At 70.7% G+C, this 14,038-nt stretch overlaps 3 protein-coding genes across 3 annotated transcripts; 2 read left to right on the forward strand and 1 right to left on the reverse strand.

Annotated features, from left to right (window-relative positions):
- The first annotated feature begins 466 nt into the window (after positions 1–466).
- On the forward strand, positions 467–7,077 carry TARS2 (threonyl-tRNA synthetase 2, mitochondrial). Its single transcript, XM_075737408.1, has 18 exons — positions 467–559; positions 678–868; positions 2,074–2,197; positions 2,373–2,494; positions 2,604–2,721; positions 2,910–2,974; positions 3,049–3,127; positions 3,226–3,372; positions 3,467–3,565; positions 3,912–4,078; positions 4,168–4,330; positions 4,409–4,546; positions 4,679–4,756; positions 4,863–4,963; positions 5,077–5,178; positions 5,707–5,779; positions 6,055–6,169; positions 6,840–7,077. The coding sequence occupies exons 1-18, from the start codon at positions 500–502 to the stop codon at positions 6,986–6,988; spliced, it is 2,091 nt and encodes a 696-aa protein (XP_075593523.1). The 5' UTR covers positions 467–499; the 3' UTR covers positions 6,989–7,077.
- An 829-nt stretch (positions 7,078–7,906) lies between these two features.
- ECM1 (extracellular matrix protein 1) lies at positions 7,907–11,555 on the forward strand. Its single transcript, XM_075737152.1, has 7 exons — positions 7,907–8,067; positions 8,894–8,965; positions 9,375–9,679; positions 9,754–10,125; positions 10,682–10,902; positions 11,139–11,226; positions 11,320–11,555. The coding sequence occupies exons 1-7, from the start codon at positions 8,019–8,021 to the stop codon at positions 11,494–11,496; spliced, it is 1,284 nt and encodes a 427-aa protein (XP_075593267.1). The 5' UTR covers positions 7,907–8,018; the 3' UTR covers positions 11,497–11,555.
- A 1,183-nt stretch (positions 11,556–12,738) lies between these two features.
- Positions 12,739–13,852, reverse strand: RPS27 (ribosomal protein S27). Its single transcript, XM_075737221.1, has 4 exons — positions 13,733–13,852; positions 13,388–13,496; positions 13,190–13,300; positions 12,739–12,943 (listed from the first exon to the last, which is right to left on the reverse strand). The coding sequence occupies exons 1-4, from the start codon at positions 13,736–13,738 to the stop codon at positions 12,915–12,917; spliced, it is 255 nt and encodes an 84-aa protein (XP_075593336.1). The 5' UTR covers positions 13,739–13,852; the 3' UTR covers positions 12,739–12,914.
- Between the last annotated feature and the right edge of the window lie 186 nt (positions 13,853–14,038).

Raw genomic sequence — 14,038 nt, forward strand, 5'->3', positions numbered from 1 at the left:
GACGGTGACGGATCCTTTCTTTGTCGCGTCCGCTCTCGGGTGGGTCACGGTCACCTCGGTCCCGAGGGGATCCCACGGGGGGGGGGTGGTGGGGGGTGTCGGGGCGGGGATCGGTGCTGGCTGAACCCCCGTTCTCCTCCGGGGACCCGTCGTGAGGGGATCCCGGGGCCGTTCCCCACACACACACACCCCCCCCCCCCCGCTGGTGTCCGTGGTTCCGTCCTACCCTGGGGCTTCCCCACGGGCGGGCGAGTCCAACGCGGGCTCCCGGGGGGGGAGGAGGGAGGGGGTGGGACTCCGGTGTTGGGCCCCGCCCCTGGGCGGGACCTTCCCTTATATAGCCCTGTCTCTGGGCGGGGTTTCTGCCCTGGCCACGCCCCCCGGGTGAGACGATCCCGCGCCTGGCCCCGCCCCCTCCCGGGCATTCTTCCCTCTTGGCCCCGCCCCCGTAAGGGCCTTTGGCGTCCGGCGGGCGGCGGAAGGGGCGGAGCTTCGCGCCATGCCGTGCCCTCGCGCCGGGGGGCGGCTGCTCTTCGCGGGAGTCTCGCGCCGACACCGGGTGCGCTCGGACCCGCCCCTCCCCCACCCCCCCTCCCCCCCCCCTCCCCGGGACCGCGGCGTCCTGCCCCTCCCCCCCTTTCCCCGTACCCCCCCGGTGACCTCCGCCCGCTCCCCAGGTCTCCGGCCCGGCTCCCCCCGGTTCCGAGCGGCTCCGGCTCTTCCAGCGGCTCCGGGCGGCGCAGGAGCAGCGCGATGGAACCGGCCGCCTCCCCCCGGGCACCCCCATCCGCATCGCCCTGCCCGGGGGGGGCCGCCTGGCCGGCCGGGCCCTGCAGACCACCCCCTTCCAGGTGGCCGCGCAGCTGGGGTAGGGCCGGGCACGGCGCGGGGGGGCACCGGGTCCCCACTGCCCCCACCGGGTCCCCACTGTCCCCACCGGGTCCCTATTGCCCCCACCGGGTCCCCACTGTCCCCACCGGGTCCCCACCGGGTCCCTATTGCCCCCACCGGGTCCCCACCGTCCCCACCATGTCCCCACAAGGTCCCCTGTGTCCCCACCATGTCCCCACCGGGTCCCTATTGCCCCCACCGGGTCCCTATTGCCCCCACCGGTCCCCACGGGGTCCCCACTGGGTCCCCACTGTCCCCGCCATGTCCCCACAAGGTCCCCTGTGTCCCCACCATGTTCCCACGGGGTCCCTATTGCCCCCACGGGGTCCCTGTTGCCCCCACAATGTCCCCACCAGGTCCCTATTGCCCCCACCGGGTCCCTATTGCCTCCACCATGTCCCCACGGGGTCCCCACCGGGTCCCCACCGTGTCCCCACAAGGTCCCCTGTGTCCCCACCGTGTCCCCATGGGGTCCCTGTTGCCCCCACAATGTCCCTACCAGGTCCCCACAGTCCCCACAGGGTCCCCGCTGTACTCACCGTGTCCCCATGGGATCCCCACAATGTCCCCACGGGGTCCCCATGGTGTTCCTATTGCCCCCACAATGTCCCCACGGGGTCCCCACTGTCCCCACCATGTCCCCACGAGGTCCCCTGTGTCCCCACGGGGTCTCCAGCATCCCTATAGCAGCCCTGTGGTCCCCACGGTGTCCCCACGAGGTCCCCACTGTCCCCACAAGGTCTCCACCATGTCCCCAGGGTCCCCACGGTGTCCCCACGAGGTCCCCACTGTCCCCACGAGGTCCCCACGGGGTCCCTGTTGTTCCCACCATGTCCCCATTGCCCCCGTGAGGTCCCCACGGTGTCCCCACGGTGTCCCCAGCATCCCCACGGTGGCCCTGTGGTCTCCATGGGTTCCCCAGCGTCCCCACTGTGTCCCCATTGTCCCCAGGAGGTCCCCACGTTGTCCCTATTGTCCCCAACATGTTCCCACGGGGTCTCCAGCATCCCCAGAGTGGCCCTGTAGTCCCCACGGTGTCCCCACAAGGTCTCTGTCGTGTCCCCATGAGGTCTCCACCACGTCCCCAGGGTCCCCACCGTGTCCCCACGAGGTCCCCAGGGTCCCCGCCGTGTCCCCTCTGCCCCCACGCGTTCCCCACGGTGTCCCCTGGTGTCCCCGCAGGGGGGGCCTGCCGGAGGCGGCGCTGGTGGCCCGGGTGAACGGGACCCTCCAGGACCTCGACCGGCCCCTGGAGAGCGACGCCGACCTGGAGCTCCTCGACTTCTCCACGCCGGAGGGACGGGCGGTGAGCGCGTGTGTCCCCCCCTCCCCTGCCACAGCGTGTGCGTCCCCGCGTGTCCCCCCCGGTGTCACCCCCTCCCCATGTCACCCCCCCGTGTCACCCCCCCGTGTCACCCCCCCGGTGTCACCCCCTCCCCATGTCACCCCCCCCGTGTCACCCCCCCGTGTCACCCCCCCAGGCTTTCTGGCGATCCGGCGCCTGCGTCCTGGGAGCGGTGGTGGAGCAGTTTTACGGGGCGACGCTCTGCAGCGCGCGGGCCACGGAGGACGGCTTCTTCTGCGACGTCCACATGGGCGACAGGTGAGGAGGACGCGGTGGGGTGGGGTGGGGGACACACACGGGGACAACCCCCCCCCCCCGCCCCCGGTGGGGTCTGGCGTCCCCAGCCCGTCCCCCCCGACGCCCGCAGGACGGTGCAGCGCGACGAGCTGCCGGCGCTGGAGGACGCTTGCGCGGCTTTCGCCCGCGCTGGACATCGCTTCGAGCGCCTGGAGGCCACCCGGCAGCAGCTGGCCGAGCTCTTCGGGGTGAGACACCCCCCCATCGCCCACCCCCGGCCCCTCCTTGGCGGGGGGGGGGGGGGGAAGACGAGGGACCCCAGCCTGGGGACACGGGGACCCTCGTGGTTGGGGTTCTGGACCAGGGGGGTGCTAATGGGGAGCGGTGTCACCCCGGCTCGGTGTCACCCCCCCCCCGTGTCCCGTCCCCCCCCCAGCACAACAGCTTCCAGCTGCAGCAGGTGGAGGAGGAGGTGACGTCCCCTACGGCCACCGTCTACAGGTGAGCGCGGGGAAGGGGGTGGGGGGGGTGGGGGGGGTCCCCAAATCCGTCCTCACATCCCTCCGTCCCCGCAGGTGCGGCCCCCTGCTCCAGCTCTGCCGCGGCCCCCTCCTCCGGCACACGGGGCTGATCGCCGCCCTCCGCGTCCTGACGGTGGGTTATCGGGGGGGGGTTATCGGGGGGGGGGGGGTGACCCCCAGGCATCCGGACCCCGCTGATTTGTGCCGTCCCCCCACCCCACCCCGCGGCAGAGCTCGGCAGCGTTTTGGCAAGGGGCCGGGGGCCGCCTGTCGCTGCAGCGCGTCGCCGCCGTCGCCTTCCCCAGCGCCCAGGATTTGGCCGACTGGCAGCGGGCACAGGATGAGGCCGCCCTGCGGGATCATCGCCGCATCGGTCGGGTACGCCCCGCGCCGGGGCGGGAGGGCGGTGGGTGTTATTGGGGGGCTACTGGTGACTCCCCCCCAGTAACACCCCCCCCTTCCTTCACCACAGGAGCAGGAACTTTTCTTTTTCCACAAGCTCAGCCCCGGCAGCTGCTTCTTCCTGCCGCGCGGCGCCCACATCTACAACACCCTCGTCGACTTTATCAGGGTACGGGACCCCCCCTTACCCCCCCCTCCCCCCATCTCCACCCTCGGGGTGTCACCGTCATCTCTGCGGGGGACAAATCGGGGTCTACCCCATGCTGCCGTCCGAGCGCATCCCGGATCCGGATATCGATCTATAGGGAATAAATTTGGGGGGGGGGTGTTCCCCGAGGGGTCAGGATTTCCCCCCCCCTGCAGATCGATATCCGAATCCGGGATGCGCTGGGACGGCAGCCCCCCCGCCCCCACCACCCCCCCCTTTCCCCTCAGCCCCCCGCCGTCCCCCAAATCCCCGCGGTTCCCCTGACCGCGCCGCGGTGGGTTGATGTGTCGTCCCCCCCACCCCGCAGAGCGAGTACCGGGCGAGGGGTTTCTCCGAGGTGGTGACCCCCAACGTGTTCAGCCCGCGGCTCTGGGAGCTCTCGGGGCACTGGGAGCACTACGGCACCCACATGTTCTCCTTCACCGTCGGCACCGAGACTTTCTCCCTCAAACCCATGAACTGCCCGGCGCACTGGTGAGACCGGACGGACGCGGGAGACGCGGCGGCGGAGTGTGTGTGGGGGGGAAAGCGTCTGATCCATCCGTCCATCCGTCCATCCGCAGCCTGATGTTCGCTCACCGGCCGCGGTCGTGGCGGGAATTACCGTTACGCCTGGCGGATTTTGGGGTGTTGCACCGTAACGAACCCCCCGGTACTTTAACGGGGTTGACGCGAGTACGACGATTCCAGCAGGACGACGCTCACATCTTCTGCGCCATGGAGCAGGTGAGCGGCGGCGGCCCCCAAAATCCGATGTCACCGCCACGTCGCCCTCTCCCTTTTGCTAACGACCCGTTTCCCCAGTTGGAGGATGAAATCGATTCCTGCCTGGATTTTATCCGGACCGTTTATTCCGTGCTCGGCTTCTCGTTCCGCTTGGCCCTTGCCACTCGCCCCCCAGGATTTTTAGGGGATCCCGAGACTTGGGATCGCGCCGAGCAGGTTGAGACGGGGACGGGGGGGGGAACGGACACGACGGACAGATCTTTCTCACCCCGTCTCGTGTCTCCGCTGTGTCGTCGTCGTCCCCCTTATTTTGACACCCTGCACCCCCCCCCCATTTTGTCCCCGCAGCATCTGGAACGGAGTCTCCGAGTTTTCGGGCAGCCCTGGGAGCTGAGTCCGGGCGACGGCGCTTTTTACGGCCCTAAAGTAAGAAATTTTAAGGGGGGGGGGGTTCCCCGAAGGGTCCCGGTTTGCCCAAAGGGCAAACCGGGACCCTTCGGGGAACCCCCCCCCCCAAATTTATTCCCTATAGATCGATATCCGGATCCGGGATGCGCTGGGACGGCAGCATCAATGCGGCACCATCCAGCTGGATTTTCAGATGCCGGAGAGATTTGGGTTGGAGTACGCCAGGTATTGGGGGGGAGCACAGCAAAATTTGGGGGGGCAGGAGGGGGACAAACCCCCCCCCACCCCCCCGGCTCAACGCTGGGTTTTTTTTTCTCTCCCCCCCCCCCCCCCCCCAGTGCGGCGGGGGGGTCGGTGCGGCCGGTGCTGATCCATCGGGCGGTGCTGGGCTCCGTGGAACGTATGGTGGCGGTGCTGGCCGAGAGCTGCGGCGGCCGATGGTGAGGGGTGGGGGGGGGGGTGTGGGGTGTACCCCCAAAGGGACCCGAGAGGGACAAAGCGGGATCCTTTGGACCCCCCAACCTCCCCCCAAAAAAAGAGAAAAATCTCACTTTGGGGCTGTGAAAGGGACACACACACCCCCCCCCAAATTCTTGGGACACCCCCGTCCTGGGGACACCCCCCCATTCCCCCGGGCCCCTCATGCCCAGTGTCACTCCCGTCCCAGGGCACCCCCCCCCAGTCTTGGGGACACTCCTGTCCTGGGGCACCCCCACACACACACACCACACACCCCCCCCCCCAATCCTTGGGGACCCCCCCCCAGTCCCCAGGACAGCCCCCCCGGGACACTCCCCAATCCCAGGGGTCCCCCCATCCCTGGGTCACCCCCCCCACTAGTGTCACACCTCCCCATTCCCCCCACCAACCATGTCACCCCCCACGATGTCACCCCCCACGATGTCACCCCCCACGATGTCACCCCCCCATGTCACCCCCCACGTCACCCCCCCCATGTCACCCCCCAGGCCGTTCTGGCTGTCCCCGCTGCAGGCCGTCGTCATCCCGCAGGCGCCTGAAGTCGAGGACTACGCCCGGGAGGTGAGTGTGCCCCCCCATGTCCCCCCCATGCCCCCCCCGTGCCCCCCCATGTCCCCCCCTGTGCCCCCCCACGTCCCCTCTCATGTCCCCCCCATCCTCAGTCCCCCGCATCCCTCTGTGCCCCCCGTGCCACCCATGTCCCCCCCATGTTCCCCCCATCCTCAGTCCCCCTGTGCCCCCCCGTGTCCCCCCATGCCCCCCGTGTCCCCCCATGCCCCCCATGCCCCCCGCGTCCCCCCGTGCCCCCCGCGTCCCCCCGCTGACGCCGTGGGCAGGTGCAGGCGGTGCTGCGGGGGGGCGGCGTGGTGGCCGACCTGGACGGGGACGCGGGGGCCACCCTGGCCAGGAAGATCCGCCGGGCGCAGCTCGCCCACTACAACTTCCAGCTGGGTAAGGGGGGGGCGCGCACACACGGGGACCCCCCCAACCCCCCCCAGCACACAGACCCCCGGCACCCCCCCGGCACCCGGGACTGGCTGTGCTGAGTCAGCAGCACCCATCGCCCCCCCACCGGAACCTGGGGGCTGCTGGGGGGAGCGCTGGGACCCCCCCCAGGACCCTCTTGGGACCCCCCCCCCCGGGACCCCCCCAGGACCCCCCCAGGGACACCCCTGGGACCCTCTTGAGACCCCCCCTGGGACCCCCCCTGAGACCCCCCCCGGCACCCCGCTGAGACCCCCCCAGAGACACCCCTGGGACCCTCTTGAGACCCCCCCAGGGACACCCCTGGGACCCCCCCAGGCTCCTTCTGGGCCCCCCCCGGGCCCCCCCTGGGATCCTGTGAGACCCCACCTTGGGACCCCCCCTGAGACCCCTCCAGCTCCTTCGGGGACCCCCCCAGGACCCCTCTGACCCCGCCCCTTGGGCCCCCCCATCCCCTGTGACCCCCGGGACTGCTCTGGACACCCCCCCAAGACACCACCCCCCCCCGAGACCCCCCCTTGGGTGGGGCTGTGGGTGCCCAACACAGGTGGGTGCTGCGGGGTGGGGGTGCATACACAGGGGTGGGGGGGCCCCAGGGGTGTGGGGGGGCCCCCCCACCCACGCGCTCCCCCCGCAGTGGTGGGTCGCCGGGAACGCGCCCGTCGCACCGTCAGCGTCCGCACGCGGGACAACCGGCAGCTGGGGGAGCGCGACCTGCACGGGGTGCTGCAGCGGCTGCGCGAGCTGCGCGACGCCCGCGTCCCCGACGCCGAGGAACGCTTCTGACCCCCCCACACCCACCCGTGTCCGTGTCCCCCCCCCCCAACTCGTGTCCGTGTCCCCCCGACACCCATTAAAGTGCTGAGGCCGGGGCAGCTCGGTGCATCTCCCAGGTGTCCCATGTCGGGGGGGGGGGGAGCAGGACACCTGGGGTTCCCCCCCCCCCCCCAAACCCGGACACCCGGGTCCCTCCCACCCGGGATTTCCCCACCCGGACGCCTGGGTCCCCCCCCCGTGGGTTTTGGGGGGGGGGGGGGGGGGGTTGTTGCGCAAACCCGCGTCACGGGGCGTTGGGCAATCGCGGGGGGGGGGGGGCTGGTTCTTCCCCCCCCCCCCCCCCAAGCCGGCACCTGCCCAAAAGTTTGGGCTCAGCGCCGGGCAGGATGCGGCCGTGCTGGGGGACCGTGGGGGGGGGGGAAGGAAATGGGGGGGCCCCCCCTCGTGTCGTGGGGTGAAGGGAGGTGACCGGGGCCGTGAGCCCCTGGGGGGGGGGACACACAGGAGCTGAGGACCCCCCTGTCCCCAAGGAGGGGGGTGTTCCTCCCTGGGTGCCCCCCCAAGGTCCCTGCCAGCGCCGGGGGTGACTCAGCGGGTGGGGCAGGCCCCAAAACGGGGCGAAAACCGCAAAAATCTGGCTGCTTCCCCCTGCCGTGACGCAGGGGTCCTTGGGGGGGGCAGGGGGGGCCAGGGCTACCCGGGGGGGGGTCTGGGGCCTCCCGGGGGGGGGGGGGGCCCACACACACACACACAGGGCCACCAGAGTGGGGACAGGACCACCGCGGCGTCCCCGACCCCCCCTCGGCCAGGCCGGGGCGGTTGGGGTCAAGGTCACGGCCGTGGCCCTGTTTGGGGGCGCAGGACGCAGCCCAGCACCCCCCCAGTTCCCCCCCTCCCGGTTTCCCCCCCCCCCCCCCCCATTTCCCTGTCCCAGCTCCGACGTCAGGCCGTGACTCAGCCCCGCAGGATGCGGCCCCGCACCCGTCCCGGCCCTTCATAAGGCGCCGGAGCCGCCGGTGGCCCCAGAGCGCCCGACGCCATGGCCGCCCTCGGCCTCCTCCTCCTCCTCCTCCTCCTCGGCGCCGCCGGTGAGTCCCGCGGCCCCCACCGACACCAGGGGCCCCCCCACACCCCCCCACCCCCTGCGCGGCTGGGTCCCACACCTGGGTGCTCCCCCCGGACACCTGGGTGCTCCCCCTGCACATCTGGGTCCCCCACCTGGACACCTGGGTGCTCCCCCTGCACATCTGGGTCCCCCACCCAGACATCTGGGTGCCCCCCTGGACATCTGGGTGCCCCCCCAGACATCTGGGTGCCCCCACCCGGACACCTGGGTGCCCCCCCTGCACATCTGGGTGCCCCCACCCAGACACCTGGGTGCCCCCCAAACATCTGGGTGCCCCCCCGGACATCTGGGTGCCCCCACCCGGACACCTGGGTGCCCTCCCTGCACATCTGGCGGCTCTCGCAGGTGTTGGGGTCCCCTTCCCAAACATCTGGAGCCCCTTCCCGGGTGTCGGGGTCCCCTCCCTGCACATCTGGGTGCCTCCCCCCAGACACCTGGGTGTCCTCCCTGCATATCTGGCAGCTCTCCCGGGTGTCTGGGGCCCCTTCCCGGGTGTCGGGGTCCCCTCCCCGGACACCTGGGTGCCCCCCCTGCACACCTGGGTCCCCTGCCCGCACATCTGGCGGCTCTCCCAGGTGTTGGGGTCCCCTTCCAAAACATCTGGGGCCCCTTCCCGGGTGTTGGGGTCCCCTCCCCAGACACCTGGCTCCCAACTGGGATACCTGGGGTGCCCCCCTCCCCGATCTGGGTCCCCCTCCCCATTGGAGCAGGGTGTCCCCACTTGTGTCCCCCCTCCCCGGGTGGGGGTACCCCCCGCTGACCTGTCTGTATCCCCCCCAAAATGACAGTGGTGGCACCGGAACGACACCAGCACGTGGCACAGGAGAGCCTGGTCCTGCAGCACCCCCACATCGAGCAGCGTATGGGGGGGCACGGGGGGGGGGCACCCAAGGGTGGGGGGGGCATGGGAACAGCCAGGGTTGGGGATGGCGGGGGGGGGACACGGGGACAGGGGGTGTTGGAAATGGGGGGGCACGGGGACATGGAGGGGGGGGCACGGGGTGGGGGGGACATGGGGGAGCACCTTGGGGTGGGGACATGGATGGGGGGGGGACACGGGGGGGGGACGTGGGGTGGGGGGGACATAGGGAACGTGGGGACAGCGAGGGTTGGGGATGGGGGGGACACCACGACCCGGGGGGGGACAACACAGGGACAGGGAACGAAAGGGGATTGGGGGGGGGGGGCACGTAGGGACAAGTGTCGGCTGGGGACAGGGCAGTGGGGACACCCCCGCCCTGTGCCCCCCCCCCCCCCCCCCCCTTGCAGTGCTGCAGGAGGAGCAGGACCCCCCGCTGCCCCCCGACATCCTGGCGGCAGCGGCCGGCGCCACCCCGGCCCCGCGCTCCCCCCACGTCTGGGCCAGCGCCCTGGACGGTTTCCCCCCCGCCTGGCCCGTGGCCGCCGCCGTCACCCGTCACTGCCGCCAGCCCCCCAGGGCCCTTCCCACCCCCTCGCTGCCCCCCACCGCCTTCGCCCACCTCCGGCGGCAGGCGGCCGCGCTCGACGCCCTCCAACCCCGCCTCAACGCCTGCTGCCGCCACAACGCGCCGCTGCCCTGCGCCCGGCGAGCCGTGAGTGCCGGGGACGGGGACGGGGACGGGGACGACACACGCATGGGGGGGGGTCTGACCCCGCTGTCCCGCAGTGGACGGACGTGCTGGATGGATTCTGCACCGACGAATTCGGGGTGAAGACGCGACAGTTCCACTGCTGCCGGCAACGCGGCGCGGCACGTCGCCGCTGCTTCGCCCAAGGGCCCGACGCCGTGGCCGCCGCCGCCACCGCCGAGGCCGCCGCCGCAGTCGTCGCCGCTTGGGAACCGGTCGCCGAGCCGCCCTTTCCCCCCGGTGAGCCCACCGCCACCAACATGGGGAACATCTGCGGGTTGAGGGGGCTGCGTCCCGGCCCCCCCGGCCCCGCCGGCCCCTCCGGCCCCCGCGTCCGCCTGCGGCTGCGTCTGGAACGCGACTACGGCCGCTGCTGCCGCAACGGGAGCCTCGCCTGCGCCCGCGCCGCCGTGAGTGATGGCGGGGGGGGACGCACACGGGGTGGGGGGTAAGGAGGGACCCAGGTGTCCGGGTTGGGGTCTGTGTGTCTACGGGAGGGGACCCCCGGTGGCACCCAGGAATTGGGGCGGGCACCCATCCCATGGGGTTTTTTTTTGGGAGGGACCCAGGTGGCACCCAGGGGGGGCCCCCAGGGATGCAGGAAGGGATCCACGGGTGGAGAAAGCAGGGAGGGGACCCAGACATCCGGGGAGGGGACGTGGGTGTCCCAGGAATGACCCAGGAGACCTGGGAGTGACCTGGGGGCCGGGAGGGACCCAGATATCCGGGGAGGGGACACCCAAACATTTGGGGGGGGGCACCCAGACATCCGGGGAGGGGACGTGGGTGTCCCGGGAATGACCCAGGAGACCTGGGAGGGACCCAGGTGTCAGGGGGGACAGGACGGGACCCCCCCCCAAGGTGTCCGGGAGGGGGGACCCAGACATCCGGAGGGACCCACAGGTGGGGGGGGGATATGGGACCCCCCAGGGATCCATCGCCCCGACTGACCCCCCCCCCCCGCAGTGGCAGAAGGGGCTGGAGCGGTTCTGCCGGGAGGAATCGGCCGTGAAGACCCGGCAGCACCGGTGCTGCCGGCACGGGGGGGGCCGTGCCCGGGGCCGCTGCTTCGCCTCGGCCGCCCCCCACCCCGGCTACGACCGGGAGCTGCACAACGTCAGCCTGGCCCGGCCCGGCCCCGCGCTGCTCCGCTCCCTCTGCGCCCCCACCCTCCTGCTCACCAAGAGGTGGGTGCACCCCCCCCCCACCCCTCCCCGACACCCCAACACCCCCCCGAGGGACCGCGGCTGGGGGGGAGGGGGGGGGCAGCAGGGACCCAGGATCCGGGACCCTCCATTCCCCCCCCCCCCCGCCCCATCTCGCAGGGGACCCAGACATCCAGGACCCCCCCAAAAGGGAGGGGACCCAGATATCTGGGGACCCCAGCTCCCCCCCCCACCCACCCCATGTCTGTCCCCCGCAGGCGCCCGGTGCCGGAGCTGCTGGGGGCCGTGACAGCCGCGTGCTGCCCGCTGCCCCCCGAGGAGCGAAGCGCCTGCGCCCACGAGCAGGTGAGTGCGGACAAGGCGGGGGGGGGGGCCAGCGGCTCTGAGGGAACCCCCCCCCCCCAAAACCACCCTGACCCCCCCCTCATTCCCCTGCAGCTGTCCCAAGGCATCGCCACCCTCTGTGCCAGCCCGCGGGACGCCTGGCGGGACCCCCAGGGCTGCTGCTCCCGGGGGGACCCCGAGCGCCGGCGCTGCTTCGACACCGAGTACCTGGCCCAGGTCACCCTGGGGGCTGCCGTGGCCCCCCCGCCCCCCGACCACCACGACGAGTAACCCCCCAACACCCCCCCCCCAGGGCGAGGGGGACAATAAAGCTCCCGTGTTGTCACCTCCGAGCGCCTCAGTGTCCCCAGTGTGTGTGTGTGTGGTGGGGGGGACCCCCGTGCCTCAGTTTCCCCATAGCAAGGGGTGTCCCCCACCTTGTGCCTCGGTGTCCCCACAGCACGGGGTGTGTCACCCCCCCCCCCCCATTCTCGGTGTCCCCACAGGGCCCCACTCCGCCCCCGCAGGCCCCGGGGTGTGTCGGGGTGTGGGGCAGGTGTTGGGGTGTTTGCGGTGTTGGGGTGTGCCGGGGTCCGGGTGTGACGTGTTGTTTGATTATCGGGGTGCGCCCTGGTCACCGCAGGGACCCGACGGCTGGGGGAGCCCCCGCCCAGCACTGCCCCCCCCCCCCCCCAGTGCAGGGCGGGAAGGGGACATGGGTGTCGGGAGAGGACACGAGTGGACAAGCACAGCCTTGTGTCCCCTGGGGTGTCCCTATGCCCCCCCACAGCGTCATGACACCAGGGTGACCCCACGTGTCCCCTGGGGTGTCCCCACATCCCCCCTATGTCCCCCCCAGTGTCCTCATGTCACCCCCCATCCCCCTGGGGTGTCCCCATGACCCCCCGTGTCCCCACGATACCCCCCCGGGTGTCCCCATGCCCCCCCCAGGGTGTCCCTGTGTCCCCAAGATCAGCAACCGAGGTGTGGGAGGGGGCTGGGCAGGCCACCCTGCTGCACCCCTCTTCTTGCACCCCCATTTTTACCTCCCCCCCTTGCATCCTCTCCCCCCCCCTTTTTTCACATCCCCCTTTCCGTACCCATTTTGCCCCATTTTACGCTCTGCCACCCCGTTACGTATGTCACACATGTCACGCACCCCCCCCGTGCCTCAGTTTCCCCTCCAGCAGCTCAGGGGCCCTGGGGGTGTTTGGGGGGGGGCCCCGGGGGGGGGCGTTTTTTGGGGGGGGCTCCCACCCATCCCTCCTCTTCCACAGCACCCGTCCATCCCCACATCCCTCTGTCCCCATACGCTCCAGCCACCTACTGCTGTCCGTCCGTCCGTCCCTTCTCCTCGCTGTTACATTCCTCAGTGAAAAAAAAAGGTTTATACTTTAATAATTAACATTTACGGACAGCAAAAACGCTCACTTTTTCCTTTTGGGAGCTTTTAAGAGCAATTAGGCCCGTCCGCACGTTTCGGACAAACGAACTTCTCAGAGGGAAGAATCTGGAGCGTTGAAAGCGCCTTAATTTTCTGTTTTTATCCAAAATTTATTGACAGCAAGATGGGTGGGGCTACGGGGACAGTACGAAAGTCACGTTTGTGATCGGGGCTCACGCGCTGGGGTCAGGCCGCGCAGCCCCCGCTCTCGCGCTCTGCGCCGCCGTCTGCGCGAGTAGCCCCATCCATCCCCCGCCGCCTTCGCTTAATGTTGCTTTCGTCTGAAGGAGCAGCCTGAGAGAAAAAAAAATTAAATATAGACGGTCAGAAACACTCGGGCCTCTTGAAATCCCTTCCGTGCGGCGATCTCCTCCTCTCACCAACCCAAATTCAGCAGGTTTTGCCTTATTTTAAGGGGAAAGCGCCCATAACGTGGTGGCTTTTGTGATTTTCCAGCCCCAAAGAGTCACCTCGGGTTCAAATCTCGCTGCAGGGGACCCCGTAATCCGCCCCCCGCCCCCCCGGGGGGGTGTCACCCACCTTCTGTCAGCCTCGCCTTGCCCCCCGTGGGCTGGCACAGCACGGTCGAGCAGCCCACGCACAAAACGACGGTCTGAGCGTGGCTAAACACCGTAGTGATCTTGTAGCAACCTGCCGGGAAAGGGAAAGGTCTGAGAGGGGGCGGGCGGCGGACACCGGGACCCGTTACCGTTCCCGCCCCGGCCGCCGTTGCCCTACCCGGGCACTTCACGTCCATGAAGTACGAATTCGGGCTTTGCACCAGCCGTTTCTTCTTGTGTTTCCTCTTCTCCTCCTCGGGGGAAGGGTGCAGCAAATCCTTCGCCAGCTGCGGGGGACAGTCCCGGTTAGAGCCCGGTCCCCGCCCGCCGCCATCTTGGGGGGCCCCGCTGTGGAGATGGCGGCGGTCACGGCCCACCCCGCGGCCCCGCCGGGCCGACAACCGATCCCGTCGGTGCCTGTTTTCCCTTCTCCCCCTGCTCTCCAACCCTCCTTCCCTCCCGTACGGAGGCGCGGGGCTCCGCGGGGGCCCGGGGAGCGGCCCGGGGCCGGTACCGGACTCACAGGCATGTCGGCGTGGATGCAGCCGCGACCGAAAAGGGGCCAAACCGGAAGCGGGAGCTGCTATATCCGCTACGGGGGTTCCCCGCACGGGCGGAAGTGAGGCGCGGCCGCGGGGCGGCGCCATGTTGGGAAGGGCGGGGAGGGAGGCCATGTTGGGAAGGGCGGGGAGGGAGGCCATGTTGGGAAGGGCGGGGAGGGAGGCCATGTTGGGAAGGGCGGGGGAGGGAGGCCATGTTGGGAAGGGCGGCTGTGGCGCCGCCATATTGGGAGGGGCGCCGGTGGCGGGAGGAGGAGGGGGAGTCGTGA

This window comes from Balearica regulorum, chromosome 28, assembly GCF_011004875.1.
Source record: "Balearica regulorum gibbericeps isolate bBalReg1 chromosome 28, bBalReg1.pri, whole genome shotgun sequence".
Classification (NCBI taxonomy): domain Eukaryota; kingdom Metazoa; phylum Chordata; class Aves; order Gruiformes; family Gruidae; genus Balearica; species Balearica regulorum.

What these genes read in the sequence shown, in the direction of transcription:
- TARS2 (XM_075737408.1), top strand. Translation starts at nt 500, where the DNA reads ATGCCGTGCCCTCGCGCCGGGGGGCGGCTGCTCTTCGCGGGAGTCTCG. An exon ending in CCGCCCTCCGCGTCCTGACG is followed by an intron (nt 3,128 to 3,225) that starts GTGGGTTATCGG and finishes ACCCCGCGGCAG; the next exon opens with AGCTCGGCAGCGTTTTGGCA. An exon ending in ATGAACTGCCCGGCGCACTG is followed by an intron (nt 4,079 to 4,167) that starts GTGAGACCGGAC and finishes GTCCATCCGCAG; the next exon opens with CCTGATGTTCGCTCACCGGC.
- ECM1 (XM_075737152.1), top strand. Translation starts at nt 8,019, where the DNA reads ATGGCCGCCCTCGGCCTCCTCCTCCTCCTCCTCCTCCTCGGCGCCGCC. An exon ending in GCACCCCCACATCGAGCAGC is followed by an intron (nt 8,966 to 9,374) that starts GTATGGGGGGGC and finishes CCCCCCTTGCAG; the next exon opens with TGCTGCAGGAGGAGCAGGAC. An exon ending in TCGCCTGCGCCCGCGCCGCC is followed by an intron (nt 10,126 to 10,681) that starts GTGAGTGATGGC and finishes CCCCCCCCGCAG; the next exon opens with TGGCAGAAGGGGCTGGAGCG.
- RPS27 (XM_075737221.1), bottom strand. An exon ending in CATGGACGTGAAGTGCCCGG is followed by an intron (nt 13,301 to 13,387) that starts GTAGGGCAACGG and finishes CTTTCCCGGCAG; the next exon opens with GTTGCTACAAGATCACTACG. An exon ending in CAAGGCGAGGCTGACAGAAG is followed by an intron (nt 12,944 to 13,189) that starts GTGGGTGACACC and finishes TTTTTCTCTCAG; the next exon opens with GCTGCTCCTTCAGACGAAAG.